The 24,613-nt window shown below is 43.1% G+C and overlaps 1 protein-coding gene across 2 annotated transcripts; it reads left to right on the forward strand.

The window, feature by feature from the left end:
* Positions 1-564: 564 nt before the first annotated feature.
* On the forward strand, positions 565-23,528 carry LOC119167639 (mialostatin). 2 transcript variants are annotated; one of them, XM_037419147.2, is made up of 4 exons: positions 580-903; positions 13,070-13,141; positions 20,916-20,990; positions 22,721-23,528. In XM_037419147.2, exons 1-4 carry the CDS (start codon positions 703-705, stop codon positions 22,802-22,804), a joined length of 432 nt encoding a protein of 143 aa, XP_037275044.2. In that variant the 5' UTR covers positions 580-702; the 3' UTR covers positions 22,805-23,528. The 2 variants fall into 2 exon arrangements, with proteins under 2 accessions (XP_037275045.2, XP_037275044.2); XM_037419148.2 differs by lacking the exon at positions 13,070-13,141 and having other exon boundaries at positions 565-903.
* Positions 23,529-24,613: the final 1,085 nt, after the last annotated feature.

Genomic DNA, 24,613 nt, shown 5'->3' on the forward strand with positions numbered 1-24,613 from the left:
AATTTTTCTTCGCAATTCGTGTATCACTGATACGTTGTTGTGATAGAAATACCTCTGGGATGTTTAGCTGGGCTGTGGCAGAAAATGCTTTCGCGCTAAAAAAATTAAGTTAATGCCTCAAACACAGCGAGCGATACAGTGAAATCAGAAATACTTCATGCCAGTGTGTTCCACTAGCTATGCTTCCAAATTTTTGAGCCGCAACGTGAATTCTGGTCGAATGCTGCGGATTGGTGTATTTTCGCGAAGAAAACTACCCAGAGGTCCGAGGAGAGAAATTTGTGCGAATAAGTTAGCGTCTTCGTTAAAAGCACTTTCAACAAAAATATTTCCATCGCTCTCCACCAAAACAACGCATGAGGTTTTTCACGGCACTTGGTTCGTTGCTTATGCAGTCTCTGGCGACCGCAGCTATCCTATTGTTAGCAGCAATTGTTCGCTACACAATACTGTGGCTACGAAACATGGACTCTGAAATGTCCCACCCCAAAAAGTTTCCAACACGTGCAGTTGAGCATATACAGTAAAGTACACTGTCTAAGGGCTACAGCCAAATTCACAAAGCCCCATTATTTGTCGAACACATCGCATGCTTCGTTTGGTTTAAGAAAAAAAAATAGGTATGTCCTTTTAGCATTGCTTAAGCTCTCTTACTGAGCACGTAATCATTCAGTAGGTGAACTCACAGCTCCATAGTGAAAGATGAAGACTTTGTTGATGTTCGCCCTTGCACTTTTGGCAGTCACTAAATCTTTTTCTACAGTTGCTAATGCGGGCTGGAGAATTCATGATCCTTTCAGCAATCCTAAGTTCTTACAGCTTGCGCACTACGCATTGACTCGTCAACCAAACGCGGGTGGCATTCCTGGGGTTGCTGTGCGACTACATCAAGTCGCAACACAGGTACGTCATACTTTTAAGGAGAACATTCTGTCCGGTGTATGTCTTTTTCGCCATTTTTCGCGTCAATATGTTCTGAACAGAGTTACTCAAATGAAGTTCTTGTATTCCAAGTTATATTAACTATAATCAGCACAAGGTTGCTTCCTCACCTTTTGAATCTCGGTGACTATTCTGTAGAACATTTATAAGAAAACGCAGCCCCAGCACGAAATGTTTTACTACCCTAAGTCTACTTTGTTGCGCGCTCAGGCATACTCTGTCACCTCAAGTGAACGTCAGAACCAAAAATGATTTCGCGGATAGCAACGCTATGGTACGTTTCACTTCACTCCAATAATACCGCTGCATGAACATTTTCAAACTAGCAGCTTCATAGGAAAGGGACTACCGAACACGTGGGATTTTCCGTAACTAGTTTTTTTACACAATAAGTAGATGCGATGCAATGCTACCATCTTCATGGAACACATCCATGATTCTTCACCTGAATTCACAAGAGTTTCGTTTGTCTAATCAGAAGATATTTGTATTCTTGAACCCATGCGAGCTCACTGCTGATAATTTTGACGATGTGTCGAAAAAGAGGTAAGGATCCGACGAGAAGGTTTACGAAGAAGCGATGCCCCGGTTAGCATAGCCCAGGCAGGTGGGGGAGGGTAATAAGGGAACGTGAAAGTAGTCGTGCATTGTTTTTGACCCACCAAAAGCAACGCGTTATTATGATGTTCAGAACTCACAATTAAGTGTAACTGCCGTACAATGGGGCAGCGTGTATTTCAATTGCAAGAATACGTTTGGTATGCTGTACATGGCATGACAAGTGGGATGAAGGACGTACGTTAGGATAGCAAACGAGAGAGGGAGGTTAGAGAGACTTAGCTGTTGCCGCGCTCTGTAAATGACGCCACTACGTAGTGCTATCACCACCATAACGTGCAGAACTTAAAGCCCATACCACACGTACGCTTTGCGTACACTGACCGAGCACATGCGGTATGCACTCGGAAGGCTGTGCATGCGCAGACAGAGCAAGCACCGGCTGAACGCTCTCCGTACGCGAATGATTGCGGCGATGTGATACGGACATTGAAATGGCGCTTACGAAGGCGTTTGGAGCTTGGCAAATGCGCTAGTGCGGCATGGCTGTTCCTGGCACCGACACAGACAGACAAGGCACTAGAAACCTCGCGAAAGCGGAAAAAAAAGCGCGGAAAGCAGACGCCATTGCACTTGGCATGCCAATGCTGCTGCGGCTTCCGAACACAACAATATTATACGTCAGGTAAAAATTTTCACTTCTTATTTCACTTCCAATGCAAATGCTACTAATGCCGACACACTATCCACATTCACCGCAGTGTTAGAAACCATGCGTAATCTATAGTAGTGCTTCAATGCTTCACATACCTTTGCTATTTTCCTCTTTTCTTTTTCTTTTTTGCACGGCGCACTGTAGCAGGCCAGAAGGTACTGGGTGAGGCTTATGTATGTCAGTTGGAATGTTATTGTTTGTTCTTCATGAATGTATACTACCTGCAATGGGCCCTCTGTAATGACTCCAACATTGGAGTCGACAGTATTGCAAATAAATAAATAAATAAATAAATTACTTTAGCATCTATATAACAATAAATAGATGTACAAAAATTGGTTTCCTAAGTTTTATGATGAATGATCTGTAATTTTGTACAACACAACGTAAAGCATCTATGAGTACGCTCACGATCACGGGTGCCTGCGGGCGTAATTTATAGGTGAGAACCGAAATTCTTCATGTGAGGCGCCAATGGTGTTCGCGCTAACGCGCTTCTGCTCGCGCTCTGGCAGCATGCGTGTGTTTTGGGCTTAATGAAGAACTACCTCTCAAACCCGATGCCTAAGTGCACCAGCAGTCTACTTCAATAAGCAGCTAGAAAGTCAAGATATGGACCAGGCCCGTATTAATCTCATACTTTTTTAACCACACGTGAGACATCTCGTTGAATATATGTAAGAGTGGTGGTAGAGGACCTGTTTTTAGCCGGTAGAGTTCATTCATGACGTAAAGCAGGCTTTTTATTTTAAAAAATATTGGTTTATTGCCTCAGTGCTTCTATTAGAAGAGGTGGAGTACAGGACGTTTTCCTGTGACATGCGGGTTGTGACTCTGACCTTGTAAATTATTCAGTGCTCGCTATATTGCACTCTACGGAACAGCACGAAACCGTTAAAAATGTATTCGGTAAGTAAGAAAGTTCGTGAAAAGGCGGCCACTCAGCTAGGCGACGATTCACTGTTGCATAATGAGCCACCGTGGATGCGCAGTGGCTACGGTACATCGTTGTCGACCGGAGAGTAGTAGTTTATGTACTGGCCATGGGGGTCACATTTTGATGGCCACGAAATGCTAAATTACTGTGCAGACTGCAATTTCACCACACACTGGAAAAACCGCAGCGCTCATAAATTTCCACAACCATCTACACCGACATGTCTCACAGCCGGCCTCGTTTTGGGTAGCGAAATACCACCTAACAAACCATCATTTTTTATAGGTGGTGGTTATTTTGTTTTTAGCTACACCACAATTACTATGACAGCTATCGCGCTCTGTGTTCGTCATGAATTTATTTTGGCAGATTGTATTTTTCACACACCCCTATAAGTACTTATTCAATGCTAATACGTTGTCAAAAGAATTTATTCATAGAAATCAATCTGTGGTTTCGAGTTGAGTAGGTGGTCATTTGTTCCTCCGCACAACAAGCTTTCTGGACCTCAGGCCATCACGTTTAGGATGCTCCTGGCCAGGTCCTATCCAAGCCTAATTTTCCTCAGCATAGTCTCCTCAGAGGCGTTTGACTCTACATATCCTGATTGGCGTGAGGACAACAACTTAGCACATATGCTCTGGCAGTGCTCCTCGTTACGGGGCCCAAGTCGGCTAACAGAAGAAGGTTGGGACTCTGCCCTACGATGTTCAGAGTTGCTCCCACAACTACGGGCTGTCTAGGCAGCCCACGATGCGGCGGTAAGGCTAGACCTTTGCGTTTCTACGTGGGAGCGGCCCGCGACGTTGCTCTAAAGGAGTAGCATTTCTCAGGACCCAATAAAGTTCTTTGTTTGTCTGTCTGTCTGTGCTTTTGCCAGTGAACCAACTCCCGTGCGAAGGTATTCTATGTACTGTGTAGTTCAGTGCACTGCCTTAAGTATAAGCTTTACGAACTTCCATAAGCTCAACACCTTCAAAATACTCATTTTATGAGCGCTTGCACTTTTGCCTAAATCAAGCATTGGTGTTTCATTCAAGGTAAACGCGCCTTAAGAAGAGGTTGAGTTTGAGATGTTGAGGATGTTGAAGGAAGCTGGCGGATCTAGCCTTGCATAATTTGCAGGCAATAGCCCCGCCCGGTTTTCTCTTTGCTAATTGTAGCTAATGTCTTTTGTTTTTTAACTAAGCACGAGCAGGCTTTTAAAATAAAGATCGTGCATAGCGCGACGTAATCCTGCATAAGACGGCGGCCTTTGTGCTATTCCACTTGCAGTGTTCCGGTACTCTATCTCGCTGCACTATGCCCCAAACATAATTGTCACTTATCACCAGTCACATGCGAGGTCCGTAGCCATCGAAAATTTCAAAACAAGTCGTGACACCTGTTTCCTGAAGATTGAGGAACCACGCGGAAACACAATATCCGTCACGCTGACACATGGCGAGCCTAACTGTTGCAGTTCCTCAAATAAACCTTGCCGTTCCTTCTTAAGCTCACGACATTTAAGCAAATAGTGTTGTATATCACCGTTTTGCTTGCTCTTCAAGCACCAGGGGTCACGGAGAGTCTGATCTTGTGGAGCCATGCTGGTGTACGCGCTGATCCCGTTCGGATGCGATGAAGCAAGCAGGCCTCTTCCCTTGATAGCCCTTGTGTCACACGTGACTGGTGAGGCGTCAGCCATAACGAGTAAACATGCTTATTGACAGCCTCTCGTAAGATACGCTGATTGTCTTTGGGAGCCTTCTTCGTTTGTTTAAGCTCCAGAGCATTCCGGGCAAGTCTGTCAGCCGCTATACCCACATGTGATTGAATCCATTGAAACTTAATGCTTATACCAATGTCACGCAGGTCTTTAAGGATTCGCAGTGATCTTTGAGTGCATCGATCCAAAATCAATCCATGTTTTAGCCGCTGCAAAGCGCGCTTACTGTCCGAAAACAGCACGACTTGTTGCTGACTACAAAGCTTCAGTTTCTTCAGGGCTGCTTGAATTGCCACGCTTTCACATGCTGTCGATGAAACAATGCACTCGAGTCGCGCTGCCCAGGACGCCTTTAGAGACGGGATCACAAACGTTGCAGCGCTTGCTCCACGCACTATTCCGACTTATCCATCGGTGAAAATTTTCAAATGATCGGCGTAAATTTCTTCAATATACTCAAGTACCAAAGAACATACTTCTGCTGTGGTTGTGGAACGCTTGCTGTACAACCGCGGAAACGTAACCTGACAGTCGACATCCTCATGTGACCAAGGTGGGTCTTGTCGAAGTTGTCTTTGTTTGGGAAAATCAATGATAAAATGGCGAAGGGTGTTGAGGGCCACGAAAGCTCGCGATTCCATGCGTCGCCGAAGGCGACTGAGTAGTGCTCGTCCTGGGCTCGATTCGCCAAGTCGGCAAAGCTGTGTCAGCAGTGGTTGAGAGGCGAGAAGACGTGACGGCGAAAGACGAGCTTCAAGAAGCACCTTTATGCTCGCTGCAAACTTTGGCACTCCCAAAGCAACTCTGAGGCCTTTACGATCAAGTTGTTTCAGCCATTCGTACTGTGACTCACTCGGAGAGATCAGAGGCAATTGGAAAACTACACGATTGACAATTAATGCCTCGTGTAACTTTATCATTGATGTTGGGTGGCTTCCCCAGTTTGTTCCTGCCATTCTTCGAAGAATGTTTACACGAGGTGACAGCACTAACAATGACTTTTTTACTGCCCGTCGCCAATTCATCCTGGTGTCAAGTGTGACTCCAAGGAATCTGATGTATTTAACTTGTTTAATTGATGCATTAGGAAGTAATATTTTCAACCTTGTTTCTTGTCTTCGCATACCTAAATATAGCATGAATTGAGACTTTTGAGCTGATATTGTTAGTCCAATAGATTCAACATAGGTTTGTGTGGAGAGTAGAACTCTTTGGCCAATCATTTTTAATCGCTTATGCTGATATCCAAACAGCTATATGCATATGTCGTCGGCATAAATTTATATTTGCACTGCCTTGCTCACAGTCTTGAGACCATTAGGTAAACCAGCCATAACCACATTGAACAACATTGGAGACAGGACACTGCCCTGTGGTACTCCTCTGGTGATTTTCCTTGAGCTACTGAGCACTGTCCCTAGCTTCACCTGCATCGAACGATCACTAAGAAACACATGAACAAAGCGTAAAAGGTGCCCCGTTATTCCCATAGATGCAAGACCACTAATTATCGCACCTTGGTACACGTAGTCGTATGCTTTTGAAACGTCCAGGAATATTGCCAGAATTGAAAAGCCGTATGCTTGTTGGTGTTCTATGTGACTCACCAAGTCCAAGATGACCTGTGCATTCAACCATTGCCGAAACCCAGTCATACATGCTGGAAGGACCTTGTGATTTTCCATCTACGATGTCAGCCGAACACAGGCCAGCTTCTCCATAAGCTTCGCTACTCACGAAGTTAGTGATACTGGTCTGTATGATGCCAGTTCTGTTCTGTTTTTACCTGGCTTCAGCACTGGCACGACCCAAGCCATTTTCCAGGCTTGAGGAATGTTTACCGACTCCCAAAAATAGTTGAAATGAATCAGAAGCCTTCTCTTCAGTTCTAAAGGCAGATTTGAGATCATTTGGTTTGTAATTCCGTCAGGTCCAGGAGCACAGCGTCGACAGAGACAACTTATGGCTGACGTAAGTTCCCGCACGTGAAAGGTGCGTCGATGGCGGATGTAGAATGAGGCGGAAGTTTGTAAGGTGGTTCACTTTCCCTTTTAATACGTACACGTCAGCAAACTCTTCGGCTAGAGAGGGCATTGATGTATCTTTGAATAACGCGAGGGCAATAAACGGCCTCAAAGGCTCCGGTGTGATTCCGACCCTATTTACCACTCGCGATATCCTTGACAGTGGAGTAAATACACTTAAACTCTCACAAAACGTTGCCCATTGTTTCTTCTGAAGTTTGTTGCTGTATCGCCGTATTGCTGCATTTAGTCTGTTGAACTGAGTTTTGCTGGCAGGTTCACCACCTCTTCGCATAAGCCTTTTCTCTGCCCTTCTTCTGGCCGCACACAAATTACGGAGCTTTAAGTACGGGGCTGAAAAATGTGCAGGTAGCTTAAACATAGTGGTTGCAGTCGCTTTGCTCGCCAGCATATCCAGAAACATATCCCCCAATCGGTGATCTAGATGCTCTCGGTAGCGACCCCAATCAGTCACTTTGCAGGATTTAGTTGCCGTCAAATGGTAGCCAGCAACATTGATCAATATAGGGAAATGATCACTGCCCGATCTGTCCGGAGCTGTGCAACACGTGAGTTGAACGTCACTTGAATGCAGCGTCAAGTCAATAATACTTGTACAAGCTGGAGGCCTAAAGAATGTTACATTGCCATCATTCGCAATGCATAAGTCTCGCTTATCAACAGTCTTTTCCAGACAACGTCCACGTGCATCCGAACTCTTGTCCCCCCATGACGTGTGATGCGCATTGAAATCACAAAATGATGCGCGGAGCTGGGCAGCGATGACACAGGTCTTCCAAAAACTTTTTGATCGAAATTTTCTTGCGAAGAGACGCATACATCGATGCAATGCTGACTTTGTGGTTTCCTATTTGTGCCCTCATCGCACAAACTTCTATAACATCTGTGCACAAGTCCGACACATTGAGTGCTACGTGTGGTATCTCTCTTCGTATATTCAAAGCAGCACTTCCATTTGGGAAAGTTGATATGGGGGGGGGGGTTGTGAGTGACGTATCCAGTGATTGATCTTTCTTTCGGTAATCCGGCGTCCAACAGCGCCAAGATCAGAATTTCATACTCTCTCAAAAACAGGTGTAGTTCATTCATGCGAGAAACAATACCTGCACAATTGCACTGCATTATGAAAGGCACTTTTCGGCGATTTAACGTGCACTGAGGCTTGTCCTTCGGAATCCTACTGCTGGTTGTGCCCAAAACAACCAAGCAGCACTGATTCTAGAGTCAGCATGGCCTGCAGCATGGTCTTCGCAGTACCTGTTGGCATTGTCGCTAGGTGTGAATGTAGAGCGGCAAACAGAACTCAAACAATCTTCGCAGTGTCGTGGATTTTTCCCTTATGTCCCTTTGTCTTCTGCTCAAATTCTTGTCTCAGTACTCTGGTATAGGTAGCTTGTGTAGAAATGTTGTGAGTAGACTCATTTGGCATGGCTCCTTGTTTTGCTTGACTCGCATTGCCTAATGTTTTCAGGAAGCATTCTTCTGATTGCACCTCACGTACATTCTTTGTACTAGTTGATATTGTTTCTTTCAACAATGGAGGAAAATCCTCAGGTGATTCAGCAACTGGCCGGGCAGTAGTTGGTTCAGTTGGTTTAGGCCCCGTAAGAAAGGCTTTTCGTCTATGCAGCGCACTCACTCGGAATGGGCACCCACTATAACTGGCGGGATGGTCACTATTGCAGTTTGCGCATTTAATGTCCGCCTTGAGTTTCGAAGTCATGTGGACCGCCGCAGCATTTACATCGGAGCTCTCCTTTGCAGAATTTCGCCACGTGACCAAAACGTTGAAATTTAAAGCACCTCGGCGGTGGCTCCGTGTATTCAGTGGTTTCATGTCGAGTGAAACCAAGGTTAATAGTCACAGGTCGCTCGGTGTTTGGAGTAAACGCAAGTACAACCGCGCCCGTGGGTCTCATTCGTAGAAGAAACTTCTCTTCTAACAATCCTCCTGACGTGAATCACACCTTGGGGCTTCATGTATCCGAGAAGATCCGCCTCTGTGTACCACTTTGGGACACCTCTGATCAAGCAGGTGTTTCGCAGGTAGGCATTAGGTAGACGAGCACTAACTTCTACACCACACAGCTTGCCACATTTGAAAAGCGCGTTCACTTGATCTTCAGTGGCCACGTCAAGCAGTAGCGAACCTTGAGCAGTGAAATAACACCGAACTGGCTCAGCGTCAATGACTGACGTCACCGCAGAATGTAAAGCAATAGGGTTCACCTGCCTTAAGTCTTTTTGGCTTTTTACAGGTGATCTAATCACCTGAATACCCACAGTTCTGCTTTTGCGGTGGCTTACCATCTTGAAGTTGTCGTCCTCCATGTCTGACCAATCGTCTACCTTCTTGTCGAGTCCCACTAATGTGGATGCGTCGTCGTCGGCTGTAGGTTCATTGGTTTCGCCACAGTTACGTCCGCCTGTTCGTTGATCTAGTCGTTTCGACGGCGTGTGGGATGGATCAGGCGTCTGTCCCGGTCGCTTGCATGGCTGGGCCACGGCCGAAGTTCAGAAATCAGACCCTTCTTTCAGTCGCGTCTTCTCGGAATGGGCCCGGTAAGGGTAAACTCTTCTTGATGCCACAGACAACTTTGCGAAAACGACGGAAAATAGCACAAAACAAGGAAAAATAGAAGATCGAGGGTAGGGTTGGCTGCGCTCTCAACTTCGTCGTCTTCAAACTTCGGCGCCTTAAGGAACGTAGATTTCACGCTACGTTTGACTCACCAAGCATACAGAAGCTTAGCCCTTTCAGCCCTGGATTTTTTATTTTAGTCAGATACACTTTTTGTGCGCGTTTTTCTCGTAGTTAGGACCTCAGAATACCACAAACAAAAAATTAAGCCACTGGTACAAGTATTTTCGGATTAATTAACGTGGCATAAAACTAGGTAATTAGGGCCCTGTGATTGGAAAATGAAAAAAGTGGCTTATTTTTTCTGCCAATCAATGGTGCACACAAAATGGAAACCAACGTCTTACTTTACAGCTTAATACTCACTGAAACAGCTTCGGTACGTCGTCCCGAAAATGGCGCTTACCCGCCTCAACTTACGCGCCTCGGCTTCACGGAAGACCTCGGTCACGCTTCTTCTTCTTTGTGGCTGCTACCTCCACAAACGTGCCTCAATATTGGTGTCAATTGCAGTGGAGGTCATTGAAGAACTATTCCCCCAAGAATGAGCAGTATTGGTTACGTTTCCGGGATACTATGGGAAAATTTGTGCGGTGGTGTCAATTGACACCGCCAGGGCCGAAAGGGTTAGAACAGTGTACGTATAGAGGGCGCAAAGCAGCATGGGATATGTCATCCTATCTGTAACACAGAAGTATATGCCAGATCTAATATGAAATGATTATTCATAATAAAAACCTTACTCTTACAACAAGTGAAGTGAACCCTTTTGTATACCAGGGTCGGTTCAGTTGTACAATTAGGTATTATACTCGAAGAATTTCACCGCGAACTGCAGGCACTTTGAGCGTTACTATCCTTGAGCCTATCCATTTATCTAACCAAGTGGGTGAAACTTGACCCTTAGCGAGATAGCTGCCCACAGAACGTGCGATAATAAAGTGAGGACAGCTTTATTACTGCTATATTACGCTCTCCTTTTACACAGCGGCGCCTTCGGTGAATCATAACAAGGAATACGCGTGGTTTCATTTTCTCCTTCTATATAGCCGCCATGTGCGGGTGCTTTCGTGATCACTTCCTTCGCAACTTGTGGACCAAATTGGTATAGGAGGTTAAGAAGGTTTGACGAATATTACTCCCTGGTCATGACATGACGAACACAAAAATCCGGTCATCAGGCTCGTGATCAAGGGGGATGACCATAATTACGAGCTTAAAATTCAAGTTTCGGGGGATCCCCGAAACTTGGATTGAAGAGGGTGTTTACAGAGGACAAATTATAAAAATATGGGACTTCTTCAGGCCTTCAACAATTGCCCCCCTCATCTAAAAAATCGACTACGCTCCTCCCCGTTACGTACGTTGTCAAGTGCTCTTCCCCAGACATGTGTTTAGGTTGTAAAGAAAGTTTGTCAGTGACGCTGACCAGATGTGTGCAAATTATATAAATCAGGATCGGAGTAAGAATCTAGCCCAAGCATCCTGCGCGGCAGTCAGGTACTCTACCACAGAGCGACCCTAGGCCTTTAAACTGCTTTGAAAATCAAAACGCCCCATGCAAGCGTAGTGCCGATGCAACGTCAATAAAAGCTGGAGGGCTGCCCTTCAAGTTTTAAAGAAAGCAATGAAGAGTACATAGCTACTTCTATGACACCAGTATCTTGTCTGATTAACGACAATTGTGGTTCTAGTTTTGACTTCATTTATATACTACTCCAATAAACATTACATGTGTAGTCATATGATTCACCAAGATATATCGAAGAGTTGCCCAACATCTGAAAAATACGCTAACAAATTTTACGTCTGCTCTTCATATATTCGCATCGTAAATTGCACTTCCTTTTAATTGTACTGTCGTATTCGTCTTCACGTTAGTGCTGACTTTACATCAGGTCATAGGTTACCCTTTAAACGCGAATTAGTCGACCTTCCTGAAAGGCCTACGATGTCCACGCTTCAAAAAAGACGTCCATTCAGCTTGTGACGCCCGGCTTAATAAAAAGTTGCCGAATATACAAGTACTTGCCGACTGCTTCGCATTAAACTGGTTCTTACAAGGTGTCATATCTGCCACTTTTGTTGCCTTTATGGAACAATAATGCATACTTCAATGTCAATAAAATGCAGATCTTGAAATTTAGTTTTATTTCACTAAGTAAACAAGTGTCGATATATGTCTTTGAGGACAAAACCATTTAGGCTTGGTCCTCCATCCTTAACAATATTTGTGTTCTAACGTGAATGCCTAATTTATCAGTTTTTTTACAATTTCTGACTACTTCATGAACAGTATGGCACACATGTCATTAACAATTAGTTTGTACACAGAACCCAGGCAATGACGTTTAGACTCCTGCCGTGCAATTGATCTGAAAATTTTGCTTTATTTCATACTTTGTCAGTATATTTACACTAGCAGCTCGCGTTCCAGATTCGGGTAGGTAGCTCAATTAGAGCGCATGCTTCAGCAATTGCCGCTTTTACTGGGTGGTGATCCAACCCGAAGTGGTGTGCCTTCATGAGAAGCCCCAACAAAGGAGATCAGCTGTGTGCGGCCATCAGGTTTAGCCTGCTTGTCCGAACGTTGAAGGAGTCCACTGCACTCTAGTGACGTCTTTAAGGACTCTTAATAAAGCTTCCTAATTTATCCAACCATTGTTACTCGATGGTCTGCATGCCATGTTACCTTCCCTATTTTTCTGTATTATTATTGGTGTGTGACTTAAACGGCATCCTTTGCCCCGGCTGACGTACCGGATTTAAAATGCCTCAGTGTTGCTGAACTTTTGTTCTAACAGCTGAATTCTGACGATTGCTTCTTAAGAGGTTCTAATGTTAACGACAAGGTAGTGAATCAACGTTATGGAAGACCCTCTATACTCAATTGAAAAGTTAAGCAAAGGAGCAGCAGACGTAATGATGGCAGTGCTTGAATATCGGTTCCCCCCTTCTAATAAGCCTATAAGCTTAAACAGGAAAGAACAAGTGAGGAGTACAGTTATTGGGCTAGCTTAACACGCACATAGCATCTTATTCATTTTTGTAAATGAACTGACCACGCCACTAAATTTCATGCCATATACATGTGCACCATCAACCTGTAGCTTTTGTGAAACATTACACAAAAACGTATAACTGTTCACATGCTATGGTCGTGATTTACTGTAAAATACTTTTAAATCATAACTCATTTTTTAAATCAATGAGCAAACAATGCGAAAACATTGTACTCTTCTCGTTTATGTAAAGCTCATTTATATGTCGGTTTGGTGGAGTTCGTTTAACCAAGATTTTGCCGTAGTTTACAGTTTCTGTAGGCCACTACCAGAAAATAGTGCATTATGGTAATCCGCATGTTATTTTTTGATGCGTTAGCGGAACGTTATCTTTTATATATGGCTGAAATGTCTCATTTCTGAGTCAAAACAATGTCGTGCTGTGACAGACAACTTTGCTAAACATATACGCTTATTGCAGGTAGCTCTCAGTGTGAAGATAATGTAATATTTTTGTTCAGGGTACCTATCAGGAAGGGGTCCGGTATTTGCTCAGCTTTGACCTCGTTCCACTAACCTGTTCCTCTCACCAAGTAAGTTCCCTCAATTCATCTTATTTTTAGAGTATTTGTTACTGGCCCTGAAATATTTCCTATAAAACTCCTCACAGCGTCTTTGCATTCCTTATGTAATGCAATAAAAGTTACTAGGAGACACGCAGTTGGCTTTCCAGGACTTAGCTTTTGTTCAGTTGCGAATGTATTCATACGTTGATGTTCGTAGGAAAACATGAAATAGCAATTCTTTGCATCAATGTGATTTTTAACCTTCTCTGAGCACACGTCACAGGTCCAATCTTCAAATGCAAAGACGTTATTACCGCCTCGTTTCTGCCGAATTTATCCTGTTGCTCCAAACTTTCAAGCTGATCACTGATATGAATATTAAACATATTCTATTACAAATATCCACGTAAAGATTTATAATTTGCACCTGCTTTTCTACTCGGCGACTACATAAGCAACAAGCCTTGGCCGCCTTTTTTAAAAACACAACCTCTTTCGCAAAAAATGTTTCTTTGTCACGTTTGTACTATTACAATGCGTGTATTGTAATATTGTGTAGGTTCCTCGCAATAAAAGTTTACTCATCACTTTCGCTTAACAACTCCTTCTTTAAAGACACGCTTGTTTAAAAAAACCGCTTACGCTGTGTATAATGTGCAACTGGCAGAATAAAACATAATGACTTGGTTATACGGTGTTCGTGTATGACACAATATGCTAATATATCTAAATTTACCCTTTTAAAGACGATAGTCTTTCTTGGGGCCTTTGACGGAAAACGTTTGGTCTGTCCGTCTGTCTGTCTGTCTGTCTGTCTGTCTGTCTGTCTGTCTGTCTGTCTGTCTGTCTGTCTGTCTGTCTGTCTGTACATTTGTCTGTACACTTGTCTGTTTGTCCGCCCTAATGATACCTCCAACGGCACCTAACGGCCAACCCTATCCGCAACGCCCACCAATATTGCTCAAGGTTTAGCGTTCATAGTTGTGCGATTGTCAATTAAAAAGCAATTATTGCGCATATCTGAGGCGCTAATATAACGCTTCGATGTTTTGTATGTCTGCCTTTATACTAGCAGAGGCACACACAAGTAACCCTAAGAAGTGTAGCGTTTAATAGCGCTGCGCTGACAGTGCTACGCGCTGCTCAAAAAGGTGTTTCCAACGCTTAGCTACGAAGTCACGGTGATGGCACCTGCCCATCGCTTTGCGTTCTACACCTTATCAACTCCGAGACTGGCGCGCATCTTTCTCCGCGGGGACCACGTCTTCGTTTTTCGAAGATAACTGCCAGATGGCAGTTGTGTCTAGCGTGCCTCGATGCGCTCGTTCGCCCGGGCTTACAAAGAAAGAACAACGACGAAGTCGAAAAGTACATGCCTCCGAGTCTGCAGCAAACAATGTTTCTTTGCCCTACAACTCCTATCGAAATCAGTGATTTGATACATGAACTTAAAAATATATGTGCTTGTGGTTTAGATGGTATCAAAGTGGCACCTATTAAGGCAGTCTCTGATCTAATTTGTTATGTGCTTTCTCATTTATGTAACTTAATCTTAGAAACTAGTACGTTTCTAGACCAAATGAAAATCGCCAAAATAAGTGTCTTATACAAGAGAGGCGTGGTTAGCAATATTTCTAAATACAGGTTAATATCTATCCTTCCGCTTTTTTCAAAGATCGCTGAAAAAGTAATTAACGCCCGAATGACTATTCACGTAAAATTATCAACTGTTATCTCCTAAACAATATGGGTTTCAAAAAGTATTCATCAGGATGAGTTTTAGTTAACATTAAAGAAAAAATTCTTTTCAACAAAGAAAACCGCCTCTATACAATTGGTATTTTTGTTGATTTTAAAAAAAGCTTTTGATTCAATCAAGCATCATATTCTTTTCAGAAAGCTCCCATTTTACGGAATACGTGGCACGGTGTATAAGCTACTGCAGAGTCATCTCTCAAATAGAGTACAGTTTTTTGTATATAATACCGTTTTATCAGAGGCTCGATATCTCGCTTTTGGTGTCCCACAAGGGTTTATATTAGGACAGATACTATTTCTTCTTTATAATAATGATATTGTCAACATTCCTGAGACTCCTGAAATCGTGTTATACGCTGACGACCCAAATGTGTTTTTCTCTTCAAAAGATCTAACAGTCATCGTACCTGATGCAAATCTCTACCTCCAAAATTTATCGCAGTGGTTAAGTGCAAATCAGCTACTTTTAAATACACAATAAGCAAAATCTGTCATCCTCTCTGCTTTAAATAAGGCGGTCCAACGTCTAAATGCCATATCGTTCGAATCAGAAGCGCTACAACAGGTTTCAGAATGTAAATTTCTTGGTGTCTATTTTCACGAATCCCTTCGGTGGACGTATCATGTAAATTAAGTAAAACGTAGTGTAGCCCAAACAATTGGCACCCTATACAAACTTCGTATGTTGTTGCCCGAGAACATAAAACGACAACTTTACCATTGTACTGTTCACACAAGGCTGCAGTATTATATACTAGTGAGGGGCGCTACGTCAAAAACAAACGTTCATGTTCTTTATCTAATGCAAAAACGTGGTTTAAGATTCATTCACAACTTATCAAGTCGACAACATGTTTCTTCCTATTTGATATATAGCTACATATTGACTGTTAAGGACATATATAATTAACGCCTAGCCGAAACAGCCTTCCTGAACTTGAAATCAGACCCAGAAATATTTTTATCATTATACACTAATGCTGATCCGCTTTATAGTATCAGAGACAATTCATTTAAAAAAAATCAAACTAGGACAGGATACGGCATACCACTGCTCGAATGGCAGATACCAACTCTTTTAAATATGTGCCCTTCTTTACTTGATGTGATGCACAGCTGCTCTTCTTTGCTAGCCTTCCGGAAAAATGTTCAACAGCTTCTACTCGAGCAATAAATTTTATGTTCTTTTGTGTCCTCTTTTGTAGCTCTATTATTGTGTGCGAGTGTGTTTTTGTGTTTTTGTTAAAATGCTTTCGTGTTGAATCTCTGTAAACAACTATTTTTGTGTGTAACAATAGTTATTTTATTATGCATACTTATACTTACAAAGTTTGACTACAGGTTCCGGAAATGAATACAAACAGTGTATGGTTTGCCTGATACTGTTGTATAGTTGAACATAAAATTGTATAAGGTTTTTGAATTACAGTTTCTAAGCTATTTGCGTTTTGTATTGAACTGCTGCTTGTGTGATTGTGCTGCGTGGGGCTAGGGGCCTGGTCAGGCCATTTAAATGTTGCCTTTTGCCATAGCCCCAGGGCCATCTCTTGTGTTGCAAAAAAATAAACAATTTCATTCAATTCAATACCCCTATACTCCTCGAAAAGCCGCTTGTCAAAACTGGCCTCGAAGTTGACGACGTGGGAGTGGTCAAAGCGATGCGGTGATCGTTGACCTCGCTGCCCTCGGCCAGTGCACTCATTTGTCGGCAAAACTTGCGGACGTCATTGCGGTGCTGTCCCAGCCTCTCTGAAAAAGTTTCTGTCTCTCCCACGTTGGACGAGATACAATCCGCACAAAAAATACAGTAATACAATTCTTGAGCTTTTTATGGTGGGGGGAGGGGGTCTGCCTTCTTGGTACTATAAAAAAAAGCGGCCGAGCGTAGATATTCACTTTTCTATATCCCGTTCTCAAAACACAGAAAAAGATGAACAAGGAGTGATATTGCGATGACGTTCTTTGGGAATTATAGAGGTACGAGCACGTTGCGTCGGTGACTGCAATACTCTCACTAAAAAAATTGTAAGGCTATTCTCTCTTTCCCTCGCCCATTCAAAGCAACACAGGAACACAAAACACACAGCAAGCAGTAATTTGAACAAAACATCTTGCACCCTATGCACAGAGCTGTGTGTAGTCGCAAAAACAAGTCTAGTCCAAACAAAACCAAAAGTCTCACCGGAGACTGCTAATATACTAAAGTGTCGCAGACGTCTACGGCGAGCTGATACGTGCATGGAGATGCCCTCATCAGAAGAATCAGTCGAAGAGCAGCGTGACCGTCAGATGAAGGCATGATGGAGCAGGAAGGTGCCGAAGACATGGCCGACGATGGTAGGCTCGGACGCACGGACTCACGGACCAGGGGCCAAAGCCAAGCACTCGGGCTAACGCCCGACTGTGAACAGGATGGCTGCGACAGCTTCCCGATGACTCCGTGGACCATCGTAGCTTGAAGCCAAGCGAAGCAGGCCACAGGCCACTTCGACTCTTGACCTCTGCCAGGGACTCGGGGCCAACCACGACTGTGACGCTAGCGAACTGCCTCAACCCTACTTCTTCCCGAACAGATTCCCCCTCCCAGTTGACAATTGCGTTGCACTCCTCGGGTGGACTCGTCGGCTTCTCATTGGGACTTTCTAAATTGCCGTGTTTTCAAGTCATTGGCTCCTGAAATCGTTGTGGTAGCTGTTGATTGGGCTACTCTCCTTTTATGTTGATGACGTAGTAATAGTGCCCTCTCTGATGTTCCTCGTGTCCGCCTGTGAGTAGATTTTACGCGATAGCGTTGCAGAGCACGTCTCGCAGAAATTCCGCCATTGGTGTCGGCACCGTTGGTTGTGAGCGAAAAATCTTCTGTGAGCGAAAAAAACTGAGAAAGAAGCAAATAAAATACAGGAAAATTTAGGTTTCACTGAGGATCGAAGCCGGACTGTTCGCGTGGCAAGCAGGTGTCGTACCAAAAAGCCACGACATTACTTGCAGCTGCTTCGAGAAAAAAACGCTACATAAATGTCTTGTAGTGAAAGGACTGTCCTTAACGCATTTTATTCGACACGTGTTACGACGAAAACGAGCCCATTTGGTGATTTGTAGGCGCAGTCAGGAGGCCATCAAACTACGTCAAAAAAGGCCTGGATAGTGCAGCCATCAGCGCTAAAAACACACAAGAACTTTTAAACAGGTCTAGAAATGGACAACTATGCCCATCAAGCGGAAACATATGCCTTTCTAGAGGCGTTGATCAATCAAACAGCAAACGCTAGATAATGTGCTGACATGTGTGAGGCATTGTGTGCTGGCCTCTGAGATGGTAAGCGCGTGGTGCGTATCTTGGGGGCCATGCGACACTCGCTTCAGATAAAAAACCTGTAGTACCATTCACGCGCACGCGCTGGTACAATCTCTCTCTCTCTCTCTCTCTCTCTCTCTCTCTCTCTGTGTGTGTGTGTGTGTGTGTGTGCGTGTGCGTGTGCGTGCGTGTGCGTGTGTGCGTGTGGGTGTGTGTGTGTGTGTGTGTGTGCGTGTGTGTGTGTGTGTATATGTGTGTGTGTGTGTGTGTGTGTGTGTGTGTGTGTGTGTGTGTGTGTGTGTGTGTGTGTGTGTGTGTGTGTGTGTGTGTGTGTGTGTGTGTGTGTGTGTGTGTGTGACGAAACCTAATAATAAGTATGCACTTAGCAGTTAAAGGGCGCACTAGGGGCTGGCTTTCGCTATCGCGTTCCACACTTGAAAGCCAAGCTCAAGGGTCCCCCAATTTTTTTCTCCCTCTTGACCAGTCGCACGCGTTGCCGCTATTTCGTACCAGCATAACTGACATCGTCGTCTGCTATTACACCTCACGCCGAAGCACGGCCGCTCTTTCGGGCGCACGTCACATCACAGGTATACTGCATCTCTCGTACGAAATGTGGTGCGTTGCACGTAGAAAAGGGAAAAATTGTTCAGAGAGGCTGCGATAGCACCCGCCGCGAATGACGTCCACAAGTTCGACTGACAAAGAAGTGCCCTGGCTGGGAACATTGAGCTCAATAATCATTGTCCTGCCATTGAGAAGTCCAACATGGTCGAGTTCGAGTGCAGTTTCCAAAAGCGCCTTTTTGTGGAGTCGGGGCACATTCAGGCAAAACCTGGAAACTTGAACTGGTCGGCAGTGTCCTCCTAAGTGGGCACTAGAAAGGACTACGGCACGTCGGTAAAAACAAGCATAACCACCTCACTTGAGAAGAAGGTGTTACGAACTCTGCTACCCCCTCGTGCTAAACAATCACCCCTGACGGAGAGTCCGAGTAAGACACGGATAGTCGTGATTTCTCATTTCTGAAAAATATAAGGTATTTCTTTGATTGAACACGTTGCTCGATGCTCCTTTTTTAAAATTCCATTCAGCTGTTGCACATCTGAGACAATTTTGGTTCTTTGATGCATTGCGTGTGTTTTATTGCATATTTTTTTTAAAGGGTGCCATGACGTTTTTTTTGGCTGCCTTCTGTAGCACAGGAGAGTGCGTAGCACCAAGCTGTGAGATGAACGCAGCATGAGTGAGGATGTCTGCTGCACGACAGCAGAAGTTATCAATCTTAAAACTTCACAAGCAGACACTACGACATAGAAAAATTTGTCTTTCGCATATCACTGTGCTGTTCACGTTATTGTCTACTGCAAATCATTGTGCACCTTTTGTACACATACCTAAAAAGTCCCACAGAGTCACTGCACAAGGTTCCTAGCCTCATGTTGTGGTTGCTTTCAGAATAAAATACGAAAATGAAGATTAAGTATGATATTGTTTTGAACGCTACGTGGTATGTTCAAGCCAATCAAAGCATCTAGTCATTGGCATCACTTCCACATGATTAAGCGTCCGGCAGCAAGTGTTTTTCGTGCCCTCTAAAACTGAACCTCTGTTGAAGTGGTTTCGCATTCACCGTTATACTGCCAAATACAACTAAACCAGTATTAGCGATGAATACCATAGGCTTAATTTGTCTCCCAATGCGAATTCAATATTCTACGAAGTAGGTAGTTCTCCACATAGATTCACAACGCGCGGGACTAATAAAATGTCCATTTTTGTGAAACAGATAGTGGCAAAGAGTTCGCCGCAGCGCATTTATCTAGTAGAGCTCAGAACTTTGTTATTTCGTGTGTACGTACAGACACCATTTATTATAATAAATAATTTTGAATGCCACATGTAATGTGTAACTACAATAATAATTCATTAATTCAAGTACAAAAGGAACTATAAGGCACTTCAAATTAAGCGGAGTCTGAATGATTCGGGCACGCTAAAATGAGATGACATCACACTTCATTGCATCAGCAGAACTTAGAAGAAGACACCTCTTAACTCATTAAAACCAACAAGACGCTACGACACCTTTGTTGCAGCCAATTTCGTAAACTGGGTTCATGGAGCTCTACCCAATATATCTGAACTCATCAACCACAACTCTAAAAACAAGAACTTAGATGCATTCATGTGAGCAGTATGAAAATATTACACTCTGTGTGCTCCGAATTACGCGTATTTAGAAGGCAGATATAAGGCTATCAAACTTATTAGTGATAGGTAATTTGTACTTGCTTGTGTACACGCGACTTCATGATCCTCGTTTAGAGCTTGCCCAACGAAATCTGGTGGTCCCCGGGATCACCATAAGCAGCAAGCACTAGGGTTCTCTCGCGCATATTTGGTGGATATATATTTTTAAATAAAGTGTTTTCTCTCTCTCTCTCTCCAGCGCCGCTTCCGCATTGTTATGCCCTCAGAAATGCCGCTGTTTTATTGTTTTGCATCAGTACTAAATTTAAATGGGCTGGTTATTGTAACGCATTGTGATGCCTGAGGGCTGCCATTTGCAAGGATTTATAAAAACCAGAGGCCCCCAGTTCAAGGTTACCGTTGTGATACCGACGAGCTTGACTTATCGACAGTTTTACCTCCTAAGGATACATATAGGGCTCTACTGGGACTAGGGTGTTAGTTCAAATTACCTGAATTCGAACTAACGAGCTTTCCCCGTACTTCATTTTCTAGGTGCCAAGTCACAACAACAGCGCCAAAGCACAAGGCACAACGAGCTACACATCGGTATTTTGTATCATGGGAGAGGTGAGGCTTAATTTATTCAGCGCATGAGTCTGCCGTCACATAGACAAGCATAACAGATCTTTGATACTACATCTTACTACTCACACTTTGTCACCGCGGGGTATCTTATTTGTGATTTTGGTTTGCTTCACTGAATGCATTTTTATTGATGTCCACGAAAGCCATGTTTATTTTATCACGCCAGAAATGCAAAATCTGCAGTGATGCAAACTATGATTTGTTATTTTGCGTACATGACGGCTCCTGTGGCTTGGCATGAAATGGCTTTGTGTTACTTCTATAACGCCTATTCACATTTGTGGCATTGAACAAATGTATTGTCAGTACACAATATGCTGTCACCAGAAAAACAGGAACAAGCCTAACAGGCGAGCTCCTTGTAAAAACGATGTCTACTTCTGTGCGTAAAGCTTTTTATATTGCTCCACAGATTCCATATCAGTGCAAATTTGACAATGGCACATTTGCCTGAATACATGAAAACTAAAAAAATTGTTAATTATTGCTCTGCTCCTTTCATATAGTATCTTTAGAACAGAGCTGTTAGGTGCGATGTTTGCCGTGTGTCGTAGATAGATAATTATCATCAAGATGATCCGGGAGGCACTCCATCACAAACCAAGCAATATTTACAGATTACATTCAGCAGAAAAACTATTGCTTCTCTTGTTAACCTATTCTTTAACGAATGCTTGGAATCTGCTTTCTCTCAGTTGGAAAAAGTCATTTTTGCACATTCGTTAAACAGCGCCAATTGAACTGAAACTATTTGTATTCCCCATCTAGGAGTACTAGAATACACTCACGTGCTCCTAAATTTCTTACAGTCCAATAATATTGTGTGACATATCGGTAAACAGTATATCGTTTCCCATTAAGCGAGCAAGTATCGTTTTAAATAGCCCTGTGCACTAGATCACCATGTTGGAAATATTATTTACGCATTAGGTACTCTTCATTGATATTACACAAGTTTGCTTCAATGGCTCTCATCCCGCTAAATTTATTGATATCTTGTGTTTTTCCAATTTCTGATTTTTTAAAATGAACCTTTAGCCAGCTCTGTGTTAAATTTTTTTTAATATAAAAAGTGTGGTCAATATTTACTAAATCGCTGCAGTTGACGAGTATCTCTCTAAACAAATATGCACATTCAACACCTCAGAATTTTTTTTGGCCTTTTAAATGCACTTTTAAATGTGGTTGCTCCAGTTTCTGGAGGTTTCTGCTCTTATACAATACTGCTTTTGCTGACTGCCTTAACAAGAAACAGAAAATAAGCAATAATGACATTTTGCATTGTGATACTCATGCATTAAAATTAAAAATAGTTTATCATAGGTCTGGCTTGTCATGACGCCGAAGCCCTCAGCTACTCGCACGCGGGAGTACGTGCTTTCGCAAAAGGCAAGCCGCATTACTCGAGTCAACAAAGATCCCGACAGCTGCTCTCGCCTGCTGTGAAACCTGAACATATGGATCGGAAACTATTGTTAAGCGAGTTTTCTCACTCCTCTGATGCAGTCGCAGCTGGTTCAAGAAAAACTACGTGGGGCCACAGTGCATAGTGGTCCAGCTTTGACAAAACACTAGGCTATGTACTTGCGTTGGTAGACTCGCAGGAATTAGAAACAAAAGAAATATAAATGTTGCCGCCAACATTACATGAAGTTTTCATGCCAGTTTAATTTGAAGTTTAACATCACATTTTCTGTCTTTTTCCATTGCAGGCGATGAACTCCTGTTCAGCACTCGTTTTCGAAGAACCAGCAGGCAACGCTATTCACATTTTAGGAATAGACTGTCTTCACTGAATCCAGTGTATAATTTTACCAGTAGACAAGAGGCATAACAAATAAATATTCCGACTGCGCTAAAAATAATGAAACTTAGTATTGCGTTCCACTGTAGGATGAGTAGGTCATAACACGTTCCTTTTTATACTTTTGTGGTATCAAGGTCCCTTCTACGCAAAAAAGCACGTCACAGCTCAACGTATGTTGGGTGAAATGGAAACGTTGTATCAGTGATGGTTAATTCCACGCGAAACGTCCTGGCGATTTCAGCGACCATCTCAATTGTACTTTTAAAAAATTATGTTGACTCACCACACTGAAAATAAGAAATTACTAAAACATTTTGGAGAGCAAGAAGGCTTGTAACATTGGAGCCTTCCAAATGTCTTCAAACTTCACCTGAATGATGTTCATCAGAAAACTTCTTCAAAAAATGTGGTTTCCGATTTAGTGCCAAGTTTGGATCGTATATTAAGCAAAGACGCTGGTAGGGGTTGCTCGATGTTGAATAGTATCACTTAAATATTTTCTTCCACAGGCACCTCCAGAAATCTTCACCTTATCAGCTATTTTTCATTTGTCTCTTTAAATAGTGCACTATATATGAACATTTGAATAATAATAGTTATTTTACGAAAGCTATACTTCGTATGAGGAAATATTATCGTTGAACTGATATTTGGCAATGTCACGTCATTTACTCATGAACTAAAAATAAAGAACATCTTCGTTTTCATCCACACTGATTGTACAATTTACACGGCGTTGTGTTATATAGAAAGGTTTATTCTTACAACATGTTTTTGTTTTAAGCCTAAGAACAATTCTTGATCTACACTCATGACTATACCACCGGATCACTCCAATTCTCCAATACAAAGTTTTCTCGCAAACATCACCGAGACGACGCTGTGCGAAATCAAAAAGACATCTACATGGCAAGAGCTTTTTTTCTGCCCGCATCATTACAGCGTTTCAACGTTGTAGAACGTCATATATTGGTATATTTCATATACAATGTATATTTAATATATTCGAGATCGGTGTCACAAAACCAAAGCCGTTCGGCGGGGAAATTACGCGTCCACCGATCTTGATGCGCCGCCATGTAGCTTCATTGGTTCCGACCGGTAATTCTTGTTCAATCATTTCATTACTGGAAGAAAAACATCCACTTTCCCCTCAGGTTATTAGCAGCGAAGTACTAAAAAGCGCACGTGCTCTTTCTTAGAACAATGCAAGAAAATACTTGGTTTCACGTTTGTGAAATTTGACAAACTTGAATATGGCTTCCGTTCGAAAAAATGCAAAACGGAAATTAGGAAAACCACTAAAGTGCGTGTTAACGTGCCCAATTGGTTTTTGTTTCGAGTGAGCGTGTTCAACAGGGCTACACATCCAGGAAAGGTGACACGCTCTTCATACTGAACTAGCGTTCATAGATAACGCTAACGCTAAGAAAAACTTAAACGACGTGTTTTCGAGATTACCAAGCGCGGCCTCGTTAAAACTAACTGCAGTAACTACAATCTTCGACGTGCAGATAATAGCTTCGTAGAGAGTAGCTTCACCCAAGAAATCGTAGATTAAGATGTATTCCTTATGCGGACATTGCTGCCACGCTGGCGACACATGGGATGTATTGAGAGCCACGACTACTCTGCAAGCATTCGTCGCCAACTGCAGGTCCCATGTAATGCGTCAAGTGAAACCTTAATGTGACATCTAAATATAGTTGCAGCAGTGTCGCGACATTTGAAGATTCTTTATGAACATAGCGAACGGCTAGATGTCGAGCATAGCAGACAGTGGAGCCTTCGCCACAAC

This window comes from Rhipicephalus microplus, chromosome 6 (genome assembly GCF_043290135.1).
Source record: "Rhipicephalus microplus isolate Deutch F79 chromosome 6, USDA_Rmic, whole genome shotgun sequence".
NCBI classification, from domain to species: Eukaryota; Metazoa; Arthropoda; class Arachnida; order Ixodida; family Ixodidae; genus Rhipicephalus; species Rhipicephalus microplus.

Bases quoted from the DNA above. Each gene is read 5' to 3' on its own strand.
- LOC119167639 (XM_037419147.2), top strand. From the start codon at position 703: ATGAAGACTTTGTTGATGTTCGCCCTTGCACTTTTGGCAGTCACTAAA. The intron at 904-13,069 runs GTACGTCATACT...ATTTTTGTTCAG, and splicing joins TACATCAAGTCGCAACACAG to GGTACCTATCAGGAAGGGGT. The intron at 20,991-22,720 runs GTGAGGCTTAAT...TTTCCATTGCAG, and splicing joins TATTTTGTATCATGGGAGAG to GCGATGAACTCCTGTTCAGC.